The sequence below is a fragment of the Strongylocentrotus purpuratus genome, unplaced genomic scaffold (genome assembly GCF_000002235.5).
Source record: "Strongylocentrotus purpuratus isolate Spur 01 unplaced genomic scaffold, Spur_5.0 spur5_scaffold_19, whole genome shotgun sequence".
Taxonomy (NCBI): Eukaryota; Metazoa; Echinodermata; class Echinoidea; order Camarodonta; family Strongylocentrotidae; genus Strongylocentrotus; species Strongylocentrotus purpuratus.
Genome location: NW_022145604.1, coordinates 20,781,361 through 20,800,990, shown reverse-complemented (window position 1 = coordinate 20,800,990; position 19,630 = coordinate 20,781,361). Strand labels below are relative to the sequence as shown.

Sequence of the window (19,630 nt, the reverse complement as noted above, 5' to 3'; positions counted from 1 at the left end):
TCCTATTTAACCAACTCAATATCAGTGTGGAATTCCCCTTTAAATGATCAGTAAGGGTAATACAATTTTCAGAAATACATCCAAATACACCAACTTAAATACACATACAACTGTAAACAAATTCGTTATACTAACTTTTCATGTGTCGATCTAATGCATTACAAATAGGAACGTATACATTTGAAATAATAAACTAGTTATTGTCGATAATAAGGAATAGTTGTATATTACTCAAGATTTTTACAGGCGAAAGTGCTTTAAATCAGTAATTGCTCAAAATTTCACGGACCGGTTTCTTTAATTTGTCTCTCCTAAAAAGCAACTTTGTATCAGGGTTGACTTCCCCTTTAATATTGATGCGTGTCCTCACGATAACATATTAGTGTTTGCACGCACTTTTGTATGACCGAACCGGTACACACTGCATTTCTTTTACGGGGATTCTCAACGAGCTTCATTCAATCCCGCCTCTATACAATGTACTTTGTCAGGCGCGGATCCAGGATTTTCCAATAGGGGGGGGGGGGGGGGGGGGAGGGAGCCGGAAATTTCGAAATTGCGCAGACCTTTTTTAAAACTCAACATATCAACAAGGTTATAGTAGAAGCACCATACCGGTACAATTTTTGACATTTCCATCGGGGGGGGGGGGGGGGGGGGGGGGGGGGGGGGGGGGGCTATAGCCTCTTGCCCGAAAAAGTAATTTTCTGGTTTCACAATTCGGCTAGTGAGCGAAGCGATCGAGCAAAAATTTGAGCATAATATGTATATTGTGAAAGTGTTATTTTATCACGAAAATAAACGAGAAAAGATACCGAAAATTCATATTCAAGTAGCTCGCTGTCACCCCCCCCCCCCATTACGCGCGAAGCGCAGAAGCTCTGATGTTTCATGAAATAATTAGAGGAGAGGATTCGTTGAACCATTCTCGATTCTAAATCCTTGTTTGAATTTAGTTTCCCCCCCCCCTCTCGCGCGAAGCGCGGAAGCTTTGACCTTTCATTAATTATTAGAGAAAGAAGAAGATTAGTTGTACCATTCTCGACCAGTCTTATTCCTTGTCCGAATTCAGTTCCCCTCCCCCTCCCGCGCAAAGCGCGGAAACTTTGACCTTTCATAGTTTAATGAAATTATTAGAGAAAGAATTAGAAGATTTGTTGTTCCATTCTCGACTCTTAATCCTTCTCTAAATTCAGTTCCACCCCCTCCCGCGCAAAGCGCAGAAGCTTAACGTTTTATTAAAATATTAGAGAAAGAAGACGATTCGTTGTACCGTTCTCGACTCTCAATCATTGTCTGAATTCAGTTTCCTCCCCCCCCCCCCTCCCGCGCGAAGCGCGTAAGCTTTGACGCCTCATTCAATTATTAGAGAAAGAAGACGATTCGTTGTACCATTCTCGTCTTCTAATCCTTGTTTGAATTCAGTTCCCCCCCCCTCCCGCGCGGAAGCTTTGACGTTCAATTAAATTATTAGAGAAAGATGATGATTTGTTGTACCATTCTCGACTCTTAATCCATCTCTAAGTTCAGTTCCCCCCCCCCTCCCGCGCAAAGCGCAGAAGCTTAACGTTTTATTAAAATATTAGAGAAAGGAGACGATTCGTTGTACCGTTCTCGACTCTCAATCATTGTCTGAATTCAGTTTCCTCCCCCCCCCCTCCCGCGCGATGCGCGTAAGCTTTGACGCCTCATTCAATTATTAGAAAAAGAAGACGATTCGTTGTACCATTCTCGTCTTCTAATCCTTGTTTGAATTCAGTTCCCCCCCCCCCCCTCCCGCGCGAAGCGCGGAAGCTTTGACGTTCAATCAAATTATTAGAGAAAGATGATGATTCGTTGTACATGTACCATTCTCGACTCTTAATCCGTGTCTGAATTCAGTTCCCCCCTCCCAAGCGAAGCGCGGAAGCTTTGACATTTCATTAAATTATTAGAGAAAGAAGACGATTCGTTGTACCGTTCTCGACTTGTCAGAATTTCAAAAATATTTCCTTGTCTGTTCTTTTTTCGTCCAAGGTCCTTTTACTGCCCCTACCGCCCCTGGCTACGCGCCTGCTTTAAAGGGAAAATGTAACAATCATGATTGTGATAGCACACAATTAGGTTAGTAGAAATGAAAGATCAATTACACCAACCATGGATAAATCTACTTCAAGTTTTACCAACATGAGTTCAAATACAAGCACACGCGAGTTGGTATGAGCTGAATCCAAAGGAAGGGCAAAATAAGAGTTGTGAAGCGGCCCCCCCCCCTCCCACCCACTCAGTGTTGTCTAGGGTACGCGCATTTATGTTCCCTCTCTTAGAAAGCACCCTCTTTCTCCGGTGTGTAACGTCAGTAAGGGCCGGATTTTTGTGTATTACGGGCCGGACTTTGATGCGTGAAAAAGTAACCCTTTTTCGGAGATTTTGGGAACACAAATTGGGGGGGGGGGGGGGGAGGGGCTTTTTTCGTTTTCTTTTCTCCTTTTCTCTCTCTCTCTCTCTCTCTCTCTCTCTTTCTTTTCTCTTCTTTCTTTTCTCTTCTCTATTCTCTTTTCCTTTCTTTTCTCTTCTCCTTTTTTTCTTCTCTTCTCCTTTCTTTTTTTTTCTCTTCTTTTCTTCCTCTTTTTTCCCCTTTTTTTTGCGCCGCCAATAGGGGGGGGGGGGGGGGCCGCGGCCGTTTCGCCCCCCCTGGATCCGCCACTGCATTGTGATATATCAATAGGCGGTGTTTGCAATCTAAAGTTATGTTTTTCTATGTGTTGCGACTTGCAAGGTTTCGGGCATGCAGACTTAAATATAAAGTTGAATTCATGTCATGCGATTGCATTGTGAAAGCAACGGTGTGGAATCCATCAGAAAAAGTTGACCATGTAGCATATAAGTCATAGGCGCCGGAAGTGGGGGGGCAGGGGGGGCAGTTGCCCCCCCAGTCAAAAAAGTGGGGGGCAAAACGCATTTTTGCCCCCCCAAAACGCCCCCCCCCCCTCCAAAAAAACAAAAACAAACAGTAAAGGAGTAAACATGGTTTGTATTTTTAATTCAAAAGAACGTAACAATAATAAAAACCTAAATTAAATCACATATACAATCATCTGTATACAATTCCATTCAAAGAAAAAGGAAAGTTCACAGGAATTAAATTTCATAAACATTGCGCATGCCACCTATACGGTATTTATCAATGGAGATCTCTATAATAGCGATACGCGCATATCGTGGACATAATTGTGCGAGAATGGGAAAGCGTGTCCGTTTTTTTTGTTATAGGGTGAGAAGACATGAGCCACTGAACGCTGGCGTACTGATGGGGGGGGGGGGGGGGTGATGTATTTCTTATTCGAAACAAGTGATTTACAAATGTTGATGTTGTGACATGATTTTCCGGCATTTTTTCTCCATTTTTCTTGTAAGTCATACCTTTTTATGCGTTTGTTGGAAAATAAGAAATTCCAAATTACAGTCAGGCGAAATACGCTTATTTAGAAGCCTTTATGTCATGGTCTGCAAAGTGGCTGAGCTCGACCCCCCCCCCCCCCCCCCCCCCCTCCTTTTTGAAAAAGTATGTTAAAGAGAAAAAGAAAGAAAGACGGAGAAGAAAAAAAAGTGACCTGCCAATGTCACAAATAAGGTATAAAAAATGCTCATCTGACTGTAATTAAATGCTTAAAACCCCAGAGCTTACGGGGGCTCTGCCCCCGGACCCCACCAAGGGACCTAAGGCGGGCCCCTGGATGCTCATCTGACCGTAATTAAATACCTAAAACCCCCGAGCTTCCAGGGGCTCTGCCCCCTGGACCCCAACAAGGGCTCTAAGGCGGGCCCCTGGATGCTCATCTGACCGTAATTAAATACCTAAAACCCCTGAGCTTCCGGAAGCTCTGCCCCCTGGAACCCCACCAAGAACCCTAGGGCGGGCCCCTGGATGCCCATCTGACCGTTATTAAATACCTCAAACCCCTGAGCTTCCGGGGCTTTGCCCCTGGACCTCACCAAGGGCCCTAAGGCGGCCCCCTGGATGCTCATCTGACCTTAATTAAATACCTAAAACCCCTGAGCTTCAGGGGGCTCTGCCCCTGGACCCCACCAAGGGCCCTAATGCGGGCCCCTGGATGCTCATGTGACCGTTATTAAATACCTCAAACCCCTGAGCTTCCCGGGCTTTGCCCCCTGGGCCCCACCAGGGGCCCTAAGGTTGCCCCTGGATGCTCATCTGACCTTAATTAAATACCTAAAACCCCTGAGCTTCCGGGGGCTCTGCCCCCTGGACCCCACCAAGGGCCCTAAGGCGGGCCCCTGGATGCTCATCTGACCGTAATTAAATACCTAAAACCCTGAGCTTCCGGGGGCTCTGCCCCCTGGACCACACCAAGGGCCCTAAGACGGCCCCTGGATGCTCATCTGACCGTAGTTAAATATTAAACCTCTGAGCTTCTGGGGGCTCCCCCCCCCTTGGAACACGTCAATTGCCTTACAGAGGGCCCCTGGATGCTCATCTAACCGTAATTAAATACCTAAAACCCCTGAGCTTCCGGGGGCTCAGCCCCTTGACCCCCTGCCGAGGCTCATGCCCTGGACCCCACGCCAATTTACGATCTACCTGATCCACTTTGAAAAACGTTCCGCGGGACCTGCATGTAACGTGTAAGACTGGTGGTGATGCAGATTTTTCGTCTCCCCCCCCCCCCCTTCCGAACAATTTTTCTCATTACGTCACTGCCCCTGGAATGGGAGCCCCCTGGAATGTTTGCCCCCCAATCCCAAACTGCTTCCGGCGCGCCTGATATAAGTATTACTATTGGTGTCTACTGCAAGGTTCTGGAATCATCAACATGATAGGAGATTTGGCCCAGTCTTGGTTAAATTAGCAAGCACCGTCAGGGGCGGATCTAGCCGGCGGCAAGGGAGGGGCCAGAGAGGGGCCCCACTAAATTCGTGAAAAAAATATTTAGCGGCGACTCAGCCCGCCAATACATAAGCGCGCGTGGGGGGGGGGGGATGAGCAGAGGTGTCAGTGCTTTGTTTTAAAAACTCAACATCAATCCATCCCCCCTTGAGCACCAAGGGAGGGTCCGTCTTCTTCTTTTTTGTTTTTATCTTGTTTTTTGCCAGGGGAGGGGGCCCATGCAGCCCCCTCGATCCGCCACTGAGCACTGTACACAGAAAAAATGTATATATGGGACAAAACAAACATGTGGCATAAAAATGTTATTCTCACTTTTTAGCTGTTACATGTCGCATATTTAGAATATAAAGGCATCTGAAGAGCCATGCTTTTCAGAGAACATTTTTTCTCTGATGTTCTTCCACGCTCGTATAATAACAATGAAAATGCTCACCCGTGTACGGGTCACCGTGGAAAATGTGCAGCCAAGCATGGGCTCGGTGGAGAATAATCTGCTTTTTGTGCTTTGATCGCGGAGAATAGGAAGCGCAACAGGGAATCTCTGTAACAGAAATGTAGAAAACTTTATTAAAAAACTTTACACAAGATACGCATGTAACTACATGTAAATTATGTAACTACATGTAAATTGAAACCAGTAAACAAAAGAGGATTCATGAGTAGTGATGTACACCATATTGCTCTACCGTAATTATGCTAAATGGAAGCATATGATAGAAAAGGAAAGAGCGAGAGCGTTGATAGAGTGAGAGAGGAAGAGAGAGAGGGGGAGATAGAGATGGAGAGAGAGAAATAGTGGGGGGTGATTAGAGATAGAGAGAATCATTAATCTATATTGGAGAGAGCCGGAGAGCAAGAAATATATTAGAAACGAGAGATAAATAGGGAGGAAGGGACGGAGGGAGAGAGAGAGAGAGAGAGAGAGATAGCTTGTTTGCGGGAGGAGGGGGGGGGGGGGTGGGGTGACCCATAACGGGATTATAATCATAAATGCCAGCCGCCTTGTATAATTATGTTTTTCGAATAGTACGTGATACTTCGTACAATAACATGAAGTTGCCCCTACAAATAAATCATGTTGTGTACAAATGTAAACATAAAAGAAATAAAATACAAAAAACAAGAAAAAAAACCAAAAAAAACGGAAGTTGTCGTTTGAAAAAAAGTAATCCACATCATAATGCAGAAACGAAAAACATGAAAAGGACAACATTTTTCGTAATAAACATTGATACAAACAATTTCTTTTATCCGCTCCCTCAGGTTTAATATTCCTGTGAAAGCTTCATTCGCTTCGATCTCGACACGTACTATGGAATATCATTCTCTTGTCATACATTTTCAGTATTGAGCACTATTTTTTTTTTTTTTTTTTACAAAATATATATATATATATACATACATATATATATATATTTATTTATTTTAATTTTTTTGGGGGGCGGGGGCACGTGCCCCCTGTGCCCCACTAGATCCGCCACTGACTATCATGGCTACTCAATGCCAAAAGTCTGTCCTTTCATGTTCAATATTTCGAGACCCTTTTATAGAGGGCGTGTATTTGAGCTTGATATTCGTCAAATCACGCAAAGCGCCAGATTTTATGTCTGCTTTTAGTGATAAGCATGACAGAGGATGTCAATACCTTTACTTCCAACATGACTTCTGGAATGATGAAATCTAGCTTGTTGTCGAACATCGTTTTCAACACAAGGTCGCAGGCGCGTAGCCAGGGGGGGGGGGGCGGTGGGGGCTGCCCCCCCCCCCCCCAAAAAAAAAAAGAGACAGAGACAGAAGAAAAGGGAAAAGGAGTAGAGAACGGTACAACGAATCGTCTTCTTTCTCTGATAATTAAATGAAACGTCAAAGCTTCCGCGCTGTGCGCGGGAAGGGGGAAACTGAGTTCTAATGAAGGATTAAGAGTCGAGAACGGAACAACGAATCGTCTTCTTTCTCTAATAATTTAATGAAACGTCAAAGCTTCGCGCGAAAGAGGGGGAAACAGAATTCAGACAAGGATTAAGAGTTGAGAAAGGTACAACGAATCGTCTTCTTTCAAAGATTCCGCGCTTCGCGCGGGAGGAAACTCCCCCGTCCCTGCACCCACCCCCCTAGGGTGCGCGCTTCGCAACCTTTTGTGTGCTCACTACCGCCCCCCCCCCCCAAAAAAAAAAAAAAAAAATCCTAGCTACGCGCTTGCAAGGTCGTCACAGGGAAGGATGAGTTTGGTGATACCGGGGGTGATACATTAACAACATTTGCGAAATCCATGCTGGGCATCTGAGAGGATGTAATTTTCATCATGGTCACATGGTGCAGCTGCAGATGATTATGATCTAAGATTTTGCATGGAATAGATGCCAAAGAAATGGGTCTATAATTCTCTGGATTGCTCCTATCTCCTTTATTAAACGCATGAGCAACATTTGCCATCCTCCAGTCATCAACGCCTTGTTCAACAGAATGTCTTGGATAATGTTTAAGTACTGAGGTACTGACTTCATCAGCAAGTACCTTGAGTAACCTAGCCGAAATTCCGTCCGGGCCCTGTCGCTTTGTAGGGATCAAATCCAGATAAAAAATAATGACACCAGCTGGAGATGTCAATGTCCTCCATGGAGGGATATTGACTGTCACCTTTGTCTGTGTTATTTTAGTTAAGCACTCTTTGGTAAATAAATGTCAATTTAAACGACTTTAATAAATTTCTATTCCTAAAAATGATAATCTATTCTAAAAAAACTGATGTGGAAGACTGGTGAAAGCCCCCCCCCCCCCGCCTTATCCCGAAAGAATACTCCGCTCTCAACCCACCCTTTCGGGACATCAGTGGGGGGGGGGGGGGGGGGACTTTAATTTCTGGAATCAACGCACCACCGCGCGACCTTCAGAGGTAAAGGCCCGCCATCAACTTTCACACCGGAGATAAGGGGGGGGGCGGTGGTAAGAGGGAATATGCATACGCGCATCCTAATAACACTAGGCAGGGGCGAATCTAGGGAGGTTTCGGCGGTTTAAACTCCCTCCCCCCCCCCCCTTTTGGTTTCCAAGTGAAGAAGAAAAAAGAAGGAAAAAAAAAGTAAAACGGCGCGATTTTCGGAAAATCCTGGATCCACCACTGAGTCAACCCCCACCTCCCCCCCCCCCCCCCCCCTTGGCAAAAAGCTAGATCCGCCCCTACTAGGGAGGGTGATCGAGGGGCGGGGCGGGTTTGAGAATTGTGGTATAAAGTGTCAAATCAGAGTCTGCGCCTGCAGACTAGCGGCGCGATACACGCACCTTGGAGAAAGTACATGTATACGCGTATACATGTACTTTCTCCATTCATACAACGTGCTGATTATAACCAAAGAGATACCAGAAGCAAGCTAGCTGCGTGTACGTTCTGCGAGGTATTGCATGTGAATTATGTTCATCAAAACATCTTGTCTTCTTGAAACATGCCGAGGTATTCCCGACTATTCGATGATGATGACCCGTCTCTGAACACTGGGTATATAGGACATGACGATGGTAATGTACCGCTTTCGATCCAAGACAATGACGTGATAATTTATAGACTGATATAATAATCTACAGACTGATATGATGCTTGATAAAAATGATAAGAGGCTACCGTCCTATGCCTTTCTTCTTCTTCTTGATTTGTTTTTGTTTGGCAATCAGTCACAGTTGACTATTTTTGCCACACACTATTTTTATGAATTATTTATATATATACATATGTACAATTTCATGTCATAAATGACTATTTTTAGGATTCTTTCTCTTTCCATCCTCTTTCCTTCCTCTTTTTTTCTTTTTAGACTCTATAACTATAACAGGCTCTAGCCTCTCTGAATGTGTATTGAGCATTTTGTACAATAAACGTACACAAAAAGGTGTGTCGCGTAGAAATGGCAGTGCATAGGGAATAGAGACTAGAGAGTGATATGATACTGGTGACATGATGTACGTACATATTATGTTACATACACTGTCTATATTAGGGGCGTATCCAGCCGGCGGCGTGGGTGGGGGCCCAATTCTTATGCGGGGGAGGGGGGAGTTATGACTATGCATGAGCACAAAGTTCTTTGTTTTTTTTACTCAACAGGGAGGGGGAGGGGGAGGGGGGATGTACCTAGGTAGCCGATAGTGAGGTATCTCAACATCCCCCTCTTGAGTAACAAAACAAAATAGTAAAAATTGTGGTTACCTTCTTTTATTCTTACTCTTTTGTTGTTGGCAGGGGTGGGGACGTGGGGGCCCCGTCTTCTTTTTGTTAAAGGTAAAATTGTGGTTACCATGCATCGTTGTTTTTTTCTTCTTTATTTTTTCTCACGAATAAGGGGTTTCGAGGAATAAGCGGCACACCCCCGACCAAACCAAATCTGAGTACCCCCCCCCCCCCCGGCCCCCCGGGTATGCCATAATAAATGATTAACGACGTACCCCATTCTCTACAGAGTTTTTTGTGCATGTCCTTCTTTATTGTCATGTTGTTGATTTAATTGGGAAGAAATTGTAAACTCTACTTCTACAGGAACAAGCTGGGAGTCGGGAGGAATCGGGAGCCTTGAAACTGAAGATCTTTCCTTCGAACCAACATCCAACGGTGGTGCGCTTCGATTGACCTCCGTCAGCGATGCCGATTTAAACGAGATAGATGAGGAGCAAAGGAGGAAACAAAGTGGATTCTGTCACTGGTTAGATATACATCTTATAGCAATAATAATATACCGGCTATACTAGCGCATATATCTCAAATGATATTGTCATATATGCGCCATAAAAGAGAGAAACAAAAGAAACTTAACAGTGAGGAGATTGAGATGCTTTCAGGAGAGTTCCTCAAGTCATTTGTTAATATTGGAAATATTTTATGAAAAAATGAATGATTTAATCCTTTTTTTTTTTAAGCTGTTACAATTTTTTATATTTTCTGGAAATTTAGTCCAAAACACTGCTAATGCTACCTGAAAGAGCGTGACCCATACAACTTTGTATTTATTTATGGGATAGTAAGGGGCCACTTTTGTGAAGATCTGAGTTTTCTGTTTGGTAGTACAGTATATTGAGTAAGCACTTTGGTGAATTAAATAAGTGCCAGTCCTTCCAGGCACTTAACAGAGCAACTGTCATAGTATAGATCCAGACAATAGAGTGGGACACTGACATCATTGGGGGGGGGGGGGGGGGGAGGTGGTGCAGGAGATGTTTGTATACCTTTCCTATAATGTTTCCTGACCCCTCTATATCCTTTTCTCATGGTTTGGATATGAAGGAAATTTGTAGGGAGCTCGCAAACCATCATTTCCTGAATTTACTTCATGTATATCCTTATCGTATCCTGTTTTGAGACTTTTGAGTTACCGGTAATATTCATTTAAAGGGTTTTATTATAATCCAGACATTACTATCATAATAAAAACAAAGCATACCACTTTAATGTTATGTACAGTTTTAAGACTTGGGATAATGTGTATACACATACATTGCCATATTCACTTATTCCCTTCTATTTATTGTACAAGAGGATAAGGAGATTGAACCAACAAATAAATGAGGAAGGTACGAAATGAATATGAATATAATTTGTAAAAAACTTTAAAATAGCAATGATAAGAGAAAGAAGAAGACGAGACTATAAAGGAGAAGTATGAGAAAAAATGAGTTTAAAGAGGAAGAGAAGATTAAGAAGAGGAGGAGGAAAGAGAAGAATAAGAGAGAGAGAGAGAAGGAGAACATATCAGCAGAAAAGAGAAAATGATGCAAGCGGAACAGAAGACATGGAAGAAATATGACAATTATCCATTATACTTTGTGTCTTCGTCTTTGTAATCTGAGAATATAAATTTCAGTATTAATCTGTTCTTTCAATAAAGCTTAAAACACATATTGAAGATATTATTATCTTTTTATTATTGTCATCTTATATCTTTCCTCAGGTACGCCAAATTTCTCAACCGTTTCCCAGTCTTGTTCTGTGTGCTGCTATTCGCTCTCACCGCTGGTGGGGGCGCTGCTGCATTTGTTAAATACGATATCCCATCGTTCGATGATCCATTGAAGGTAAAAGAGAACAAAGAACTAGAATTTCAAAATTCAACTATTTCACCATCAATTTCATCATTATTAATAGATTAATAATGAATTAATGATTGATTTTGTATTTTTTTTAAATTATTTGTTTACCTTGTTCTGTATGGTGATAGAGGGACAGGGTTGAGAGTTGAAACTGAACAGAATCGCAATGAAAACTTAACATAAAATAGGAAGAAAAAGAATGAAATAAAGACCAGGATTTAAGTGAGAAGTGGGGAAAAATGTAAAAAACGGTTCTTATTTAGAGATAGGGTGGGGATTGTTGGACCAATCTTTTTCTTTTCTCCTTGGCTGGCGACAGCTCATTCACCCAACAAGCAAAAGAAAAGTTCTCAAGTTGAAATGGTCACCCCACCTCCTTCCATCTCTTCTTAAGAAAGGTAATCACCAGTGAAGGATGAAAGATAGAAAATTAAGTAATTGAATTTTAAATACTTGAATACACCCTGTATATATTTCAAGTAGTGTTTTAAAAATGAAGTCTTAGTGATGTTAAAATATAAAATTTCATTCCTAAATCTACCTAATAAACGATGACTTACAAAATGACCCACTTTATAATAGTTCATGTTGAATCTATGCAAGATACTGACATTTGACCGGCTGAAAGTACCTGTCCTTAGGTTTTGGTTTTAGTTTGATCTGTTGTTCCCTCTCCAAATTTCACTCCATCACTAAATCTTTATTGATGATATCAAAGAAAAAAGTTGTTGCATTAAAAATAGGCCTGAGTCATGTCAGGACTTTTATAAACTGGGTCCTGACGGCCTCGCACTGATCGGGACCCAGTGTCCCAAAATCAGCTCGCAGGATTTGTCATTTGCCTCTATAAAAAGCACATATCATCAGTATGTCCATTAAATTAAAAGTGACCTTTTTATCAATCAAATAAAGCAACACATGCATACCTCGGCTCAGATCAGTATATTCTCCCATTTGACATTATTTTCATCCATGTTTGGCGATGTTTTGTGTCATTATCATGCCTTTAAAAGTAAAAAAACTGGGGCAAAAATAGAAGGACAACATTCGAGCCACCATTTTGATTCATGCAGGTTGAATAAATCGGGTCAAAAATATGAATGTTAGAATTATAAAACGGCTTTATAAAAAATTCTTCTTTACAACATACCGATCAAATAATTTTTTAAAGACAAAATAAATATTTATATCTTATTTTTAACACTGCATGCTTTTTTTTAAAGCGGAAAATTACTTGGTAATCGCAAGTTTCGATACTGATAGCTGTTGCAAGGCAAGTTCAGACTAGTCACAGAAAAAATGTGCAGTGCACCTCGTTGGCTGTAATGCATGCCAAAACGAACCCAAACAAATATACGCGATCGTAACAAGAAATCATTAAAAACTACAAGAGCACAATTGGAAACACAACTACTGCTCAAAATTACCATAATCGGATACATAAATTGGACAAAGAATTTAATAGTCCAAGAAATGCTACAGAAATTGTGATAATCGCGGAGTAACTGGGTACATTTTTATTGAAAGGGGCCTGCTGCAGATATCTAATCACTATACTTGAATCCATTGTTATACTGCTTTTACCGTAGAGGGCGGTCTATTGACATGAGCTGACTTTAAAAATGACCTTATTTTTGTTATCAACTTCATTGCCACAACAATGTGTAATTCAGAATAGACACTTTCTTTTTTCTTCTTCTTCCTCAAAGGGATTCGAAGCTCGACAAACAGACATCAGTGACAGATCCTCAGGACTCTTTCACTTTTACAAGACCAAGAACAACGACCACTTCTACACCTTGCCACGGCAATCCAAACGCAGCTTGGGTGGACTTCAGGGCCCCCATGGAACTTTGTCCTCAACGCCGTCATCGACCCGTGGTTCCAGTCATGATGTAAATAATATTCTTCAGTCCTCGACTCGGCCATCGACCAGGCCATCGACCAGGCCATCGACCAGGCTATCAACTCCAATTAGCAATTTAACCCAAGGTCATCTTCAGGATGGAAGTACAGACACCAAGTTCAGCACAGGCAGTACTGTCACTGACGGTCAAACTGTTACGGATGGTGAAACTGTGACAAATAGTGAAAGCGCTGTTGATGGTGGAAGTGAGAGTTCTGTCGATCCACGAATCTATCCAGAGGATGGAACAAGTTGCATGCAACCAGGTAGGAAACACAACTCATAGCATAACATGGCATTGTATCAATGAGAATGGGGATTGCATGGCTGATTAAGCAAGACTAGCCTGATGTATAGAGTCATATGGATGAGTGATGGTTTTAAATCTGGAAGAAATCTGCTTGATTTCCTGATTTCCGTCTGATGGTGTACTGTAATTTACCTCATCTGTATATGGGCAATTCCATGGTTACTTACGTTACATTTGGAGGAACTTTGACGGAAGTCAGGAAATCAAACAGACTTCTTCCACTTTTAAAACGGAGTATTCCTTGAGCTCTCATGCTCTTATAATAGGTATGACCAAAGTAAGTTTTGGCTAAACAGAAGTATACATCTTAAAGGTAATACAAAGTTTTGGGAAATTTTGAAAATTGGGTGGATAGTGAATCTTTACAATTTTGATATATTTGGATGCCCCTGTGGAAGTAATATAAGCACTCAAAAAATTAACCCCTAAAACACTTCTGTTTTCGAGAAAAATTGAATATAAAAATTTACCGGTGCTCCCGGTAAATTTTGATAAATTTCAAATAGCGCATACGACCGTACAATGGTAGCTGCGACCATGAAAATCTCAGAATATGTAGTTGTGATATAAAATTTCCAAACGGGAATAGCTAATCGGTCGATTTTAGTCAAGAAACATTGTTTCATAACTAAATTAATATCTTGGCCTTGAGAGGGAGCTATACAACATAAAGAGTTTATTATTTATAATTTCATAACTTTAGACTCGACTTCAACCGGGACAACGATCAATGAATATTGTAGGAACGCATATGCTTCCAATATGTTAATTTGAACCAAATTCATGACCCCATACCAAAACTTTGTAATACCTTTAACCCTCTATTTCAATTCAATTCAATTCAAGTTTATTTCAACAATCTGATAAAATACAAAACAATCATAAGACAAACAAGGATACACCATAAATATAACATAACAGATAATGGTGGGATCGACAATAGGCTTACAGGCCTGTCTATGGTCGATCCCTTGAGTATACATGAAAGTCAAATGTAACAAAAACATAATATTTCACCAAATACTTAATACATCAAATTTACATTTAGTTATAGGTTCATAAAAATAACAAAATGAATAGTTTTAGAGAATTATTACCCGTATCAGACACCTGGGGGGCGTTTCATGATACAATTAGTCGGTGGTTTTCACTGACTATTTTCCAGGCCTGTGATTGGTCAAATGTAGTCAGTGCTGACAAAATTGTCGGTGAAAATGATATTAGTCGGTGAAAACCACCGACTAATTGATTCATGAAACGCCCACCAGGGAGCAGTGGTTTTACAAAAGAATATTACACTTGTTGTAATCCTAAAAGAGTCAATCAGTAAATATAAAACCATATTACTATCTCATGAAAAAGCATATAGACTTTACGTGTTAAAAAAGCAGGAAATAAAGTCTCATATCCACTGCGCCGTATTGTACCATTTTCATTGCGCATCTATTATGCGTACAAGAACCTGCACACTTTGCGCGCACTATATTGTGACGTAATAATCACACCAAATTGGGTCAAGCAGCTGGATGCACAGTGCTGGTTTGACAAAGTTTTTTCAGTTCTGTGAGATTGTCTTATATTTATTTGCTCTAGATGTCTGATTTGGATAATAATGACAATATTGACTGGCTTAACTTTCGGGAGATACCACATATATTGCCTTCACAAGACCCATTTTGCCCCCGTCTTTGACACTGGGCAATATGAGTCTAGTTTGGGAAATATTATGTGGTATCTCCCTCAAGGCCAGGCCATATTATATAAATATATGACGACAACGAAGCAATAGGCGACTGAATAGAGCAAAATATAATATTACAAAGCAAGACACTCTACTCATACAAACATATAAAATTGGATTAAGATGACTGGAAGAGGTGTGTTTCATAGAGATTCTTGAATATTTGCAGGGTAGGAGCAGAGTATGAGTCATCATGCTAAAGCCAAATCCCACAAGTTTTGATGTGGGGCATATTCAAATTAATCCCCACATGTACCACAAAGAGGAAAATTGCCAATTTAATTCCATGTTTTTCTTCCACTTTTGCTTATGAGAGCACTTAATACAAATAATGCTGAGAGTATTGATATACATGTATAATTATTGTTTTTAAATGAATTTGTTGTGTAAACCATGGATCAATGTGCAGATTTTCTGTTAGTAGTAAGTTTAATTATTGCTGTTATAATTCTGATCGAGAGTCACTTTATTTCCCTTTATTTTCAATTTCAGCTGAATATGCATCGCACCAGGTACGTTTGGTCTTCTCTCGTGTTGACAACATGCACTTATTCAGTGCCGAAGCGATGCGGTCCATGTGCAGTTTGTACAGCAGTCTCTTCCTAAAGAACACCACTGAGATTCCACCAAACCTACGAGAATGTGAACCGGCATCGCTTGGTCGCTATGCAGCCTTCATCGGGGGAAAGGATTCGTGTTCAGGTATCCAGGATGACGACGTCATGAAGCTACGAGAACTACTTCAGGAATGTTCACCATTCTTTGTCCTCAATGTGCTGAGACCCAACTGCGGTATTCAGGGAACCTGTCCCAATGTCCCATCAAACTGCACCATGAAGAACGCTGTGTTCAATATCTTTCAATACCTCTTGCCTATAAATTCTGCAGAACAGATTGCTTGTGGGGATTTCAGGACTGTCAGCCTGGCTTTGATGGTGACCCCATTCTACCTATACAGTGCTTTGGGACAAGATATTTATAAGAATAACATTATGGGTCTGGACATCGGTGACGGCATTACAAAACTCTCTGCAGTAGGAGGATACAAATACGACTTGTTCTCTGATTTCCTTATTTCAAATTGCATGTACCTGGCTGTAGGGATAGGACTGATTCTTGTGATCGTCTGGCTTTACACTGGGTCTCTCTTCGTGACCATCATGACGATCCTCGATATGATAATGTCCTTGGTCTTTTCATACTTCCTGTACACTGTTGTCTTTAAGATGCCTTTCTTTCCCTTCATGAATGTCCTCGCTTTCGTCTTAGTCATCGGTATCGGGGCCGACGACGCCTTTGTTTACATCGATATATGGAAGAAGATGAGGCAGCGACATGATGGAACCCCAGAGAAGAGGGTCTTGGTTCTTCAAGATACGTTGCACCATGCTGCCATCACCATGTTTGTAACCAGTTTCACCACATCCACAGCACTCTTCTCAAGTATCATCAGCTCCATCACAGCCCTACGTTGCTTGGCGGTGTATGCAGGTTGCGCCATACTCATCAACTTTGTATACACTGTCACTTGGCTCCCTGCAATCGTCGTTATAGAGGACAAGTATTTGCAGTTCCGAAGATGTCGCGAGAGAATAACACCTTGCGAGTGTTACATGAGGATAAAGGAAATGTCAAAAGTTTTGTCTGGATTTATTCGGTCTTTTTGGGAGACTACGTTACCATTGGTAGTATTCAAGCTCCGATACCTGTGGATTGTTTTCTTCACGCTACTTGGGGTGGGTGGAGCTTGCGCTATATTTGTCAAGCCAAAACTTCAGTTGCCAACCAAGAACGACTTCCAAGTTTTCATATCAAGTGATTACATGGAACAATATGACCAAATCTACAAGAAGGACTTTCTGTTTGAGAAAGGAGAAGAGAAGTTGATGCCCATATTTTTTGTTTGGGGAGTTGTACCGAACGACAATGGAAACCCCTGGGACCCTGATGACAAAGGTTCTATAGTCTTTGACAGATCTTTCAACCTATCCAACAAAGAGTCCCAAGAGTGGCTTTTGGCGTTTTGTCACGATATACGTAACCAGACATTTTACTCAAAAGCAAATAAGGGATCGGATTTTTGTTTTATAGAAATTCTGAAATCAGTAATGGAGCAACCATGTGAGAACCACTCTCTGCCATTTAACCCTGAACCATGCTGCAATCAAACCAAATTTCCATATGACCAAGGCCTCTTTGACCACTGCGCTCCTTTTTGGACATCTACCTTGAAATTCAGTGATGGTGTACATGTACGCTTTGGCGAAAAGAGTAAGTTGACAGGATTACAATTATCATTCACCAGCACAACTGCTGATACCTTAGTGTATGAAAATGTCAACAAGTTCTGGTATCAAATTGATGGTTGGGTGAAGGAGAAGATGAAGACGGCACCTCCAGGAATGGCTGGTGGCTGGTTCGGCAGTTACAGTGAGAACCAGATGTTTTTCTTTGACCTACAAGAGAGTCTTGCCCGAGGAACAAAGATGTCAATAGGGCTGTCCCTGGGAATGGCCACCACTGTTCTGTTATTCACAACCAGGAACCTCCTCATCACTCTCTTTGCCACCCTGTCTATCGGCGGAACAGTCTTTGTCACCATAGGCAGTCTGGTTCTCTTAGGCTGGGAGCTGAACATTCTGGAATCGACTGTAATGAGTCTCGCGGTGGGACTCTCTGTTGACTTCACCATCCACTACGGTGTGGCCTATGGGCTCGCCCCGCACAAGGACCGCGTTTCTCGCTCCACGTTCGCAATGGTTCAACTCACTTCTGCCATAACCACCGCAGCGTTCTCTACATTCATCGCAGGAGCTGTTATGCTGCCATCTGTCGTACTCTGCTATCAACAAATCGGCATATTTCTAACTCTTGTAATGACCGTGAGTTGGTTCTATGCCAACTTCTTCTTCATGCCTCTTTGCAGGGCGTTTGGACCTGAAGGCAATTGCGCCCAGATACCTGTGCCTTCCTGCAACTGCTGCACATCAAACCAGAGTTGTAGACCTGATCAAAGCTGTTGCTGCTGTACTGATCGACAGGGTCATAGCTTAATAGATGTGAGCCCAGCCGGTGACTTTGATCTTGGATTTGTTGCAGATGCCTGACTCAGGTACTCTAAAGACAACGATACTCCATTTGTATGTTTGTACAACGTACCTATTTTTGTCTCAAGTTTACATTCCTCTGCTTTTGCATCACAATATGGCGATATATTTGTGTGATAAAGGACTTAAACTCATATTATTACACATACTTTAAAATCCTCTTGGCTCTCATGATTAAACATGATATGGGGTAATTTGAAAGAAAGAATAGATAGCGCGAATGGATTCAATATAGATTGAGGTTGAATAATGATGTTAATAATATAGGTTTTCCCGCCCAACTTCGTAAACTTAGCATCCGAATTAACGTTACGTTCATTCAAGTTCGTGCGAAATTGAATGACTATGTAGATCAACATTCAAAAAGCTAATTGCGTCGTTCAATTTGATTTAGTAGCATGCGATTTCATACTCTTGTCACGGAGAAGTGCAAAACGAGCATTCAATTTAGAAAAGCGTGCAAAGAGCATTCAAATTCGCGCCGGACAGACGGTGGTATGTATTCAAGCATTCAATTTCGTGATTAGGCATCCATATGTGACATTTGTGCATTGCTTTTCATTTGATGTTAATTTGTCACTTAATATACTTCTGTTTGAATAATTTAATGCTAAGTTTACTTGTAGGAATGATTATGCGTATTCGTTAGCAGATATCTGTCATGACACAGGTAACTGTCCCCAGAGAAGGCGCACAATTTGTGACTTCTCTTCTTCTTGTAAGAACAAGCTATATAATTATACACAGATCCTGGACACGGTAGAGTTGAGCTTTAGACATGGCCATGATGGAAACATAATACAATGATGAATAAAGAAAAATATGTGAAATGAAAAGAAAGAAAGATTACCCACTCAATCCAGATTGATACAAAAAAAAAAAACATTTAAAAAATAACTTCATTTATAATGAAATATATGAAGACATGACTGTATAAAGAAATGTTTCATCAAAAATAAAGATCGACAGAAAGAGAAAATATTGAATGCAATATAAATATATCAGACAAATAAGAAGATTGTATAATGTGAAATCTTGTCAGAAAAGATCATAGAGAAAAATAATAAACAAATGAACATGAAAAAGTGAATATCCGAATAAACATCGAGCCTCATACAATAATTATGAGGTCTAGTTTTAATTTGAATGACCCGATTGCGAAAGAGGTTGCCCATAGACGAAAATGAAACCGCAATTCGACAAAGAATTGTCCTCCCACTCAACTTTGGCGAAATCGAATGACGCTATAACGCATTTCCAAATTGACTGAACCAAACGTTAATTTGAATGTGCTTGTTTCGAAAATTCGGTGACTCGAAACGAAATTGAATGCAAAAAGTTTAAAAATGAAACAGGGAAGCAACGAGTGGAGAAAATTTGCTCGAACATGAATGCACGTTAGTGAAATTGATCGCTGCTTTGACGAAATTGGCCGGGAAAACCTATAGTATTGGTGCCTTAGGATCACCAATACTACCCCAGCTTGTAGCTGCTATTGATTTGGATGCTAACATCATTCAACAAACTCCTTCTTTCTGTACCCATTTAACACCACGTTGGAGAGTGACAAATTTCCATTTCTATTTTGAATGTACATGACACCTTTTAT

General features: G+C 41.4%; 1 protein-coding gene across 1 annotated transcript; it reads left to right on the top strand.

The window, feature by feature from the left end:
• The first annotated feature begins 8,215 nt into the window (after positions 1 to 8,215).
• On the top strand, positions 8,216 to 18,279 carry LOC574585 (protein dispatched homolog 1). Its single transcript, XM_030990559.1, has 5 exons — positions 8,216 to 8,401; positions 9,414 to 9,576; positions 10,819 to 10,942; positions 12,667 to 13,129; positions 15,407 to 18,279. Exons 1-5 carry the CDS (start codon positions 8,329 to 8,331, stop codon positions 18,019 to 18,021), a joined length of 3,438 nt encoding a protein of 1,145 aa, XP_030846419.1. The 5' UTR covers positions 8,216 to 8,328; the 3' UTR covers positions 18,022 to 18,279.
• The last annotated feature ends 1,351 nt before the right edge of the window (positions 18,280 to 19,630 follow it).

Bases quoted from the DNA above. Each gene is read 5' to 3' on its own strand.
- LOC574585 (XM_030990559.1), top strand. From the start codon at position 8,329: ATGCCGAGGTATTCCCGACTATTCGATGATGATGACCCGTCTCTGAAC. The intron at 8,402-9,413 runs GTAATGTACCGC...CTACTTCTACAG, and splicing joins GTATATAGGACATGACGATG to GAACAAGCTGGGAGTCGGGA. The intron at 9,577-10,818 runs GTTAGATATACA...ATCTTTCCTCAG, and splicing joins CAAAGTGGATTCTGTCACTG to GTACGCCAAATTTCTCAACC.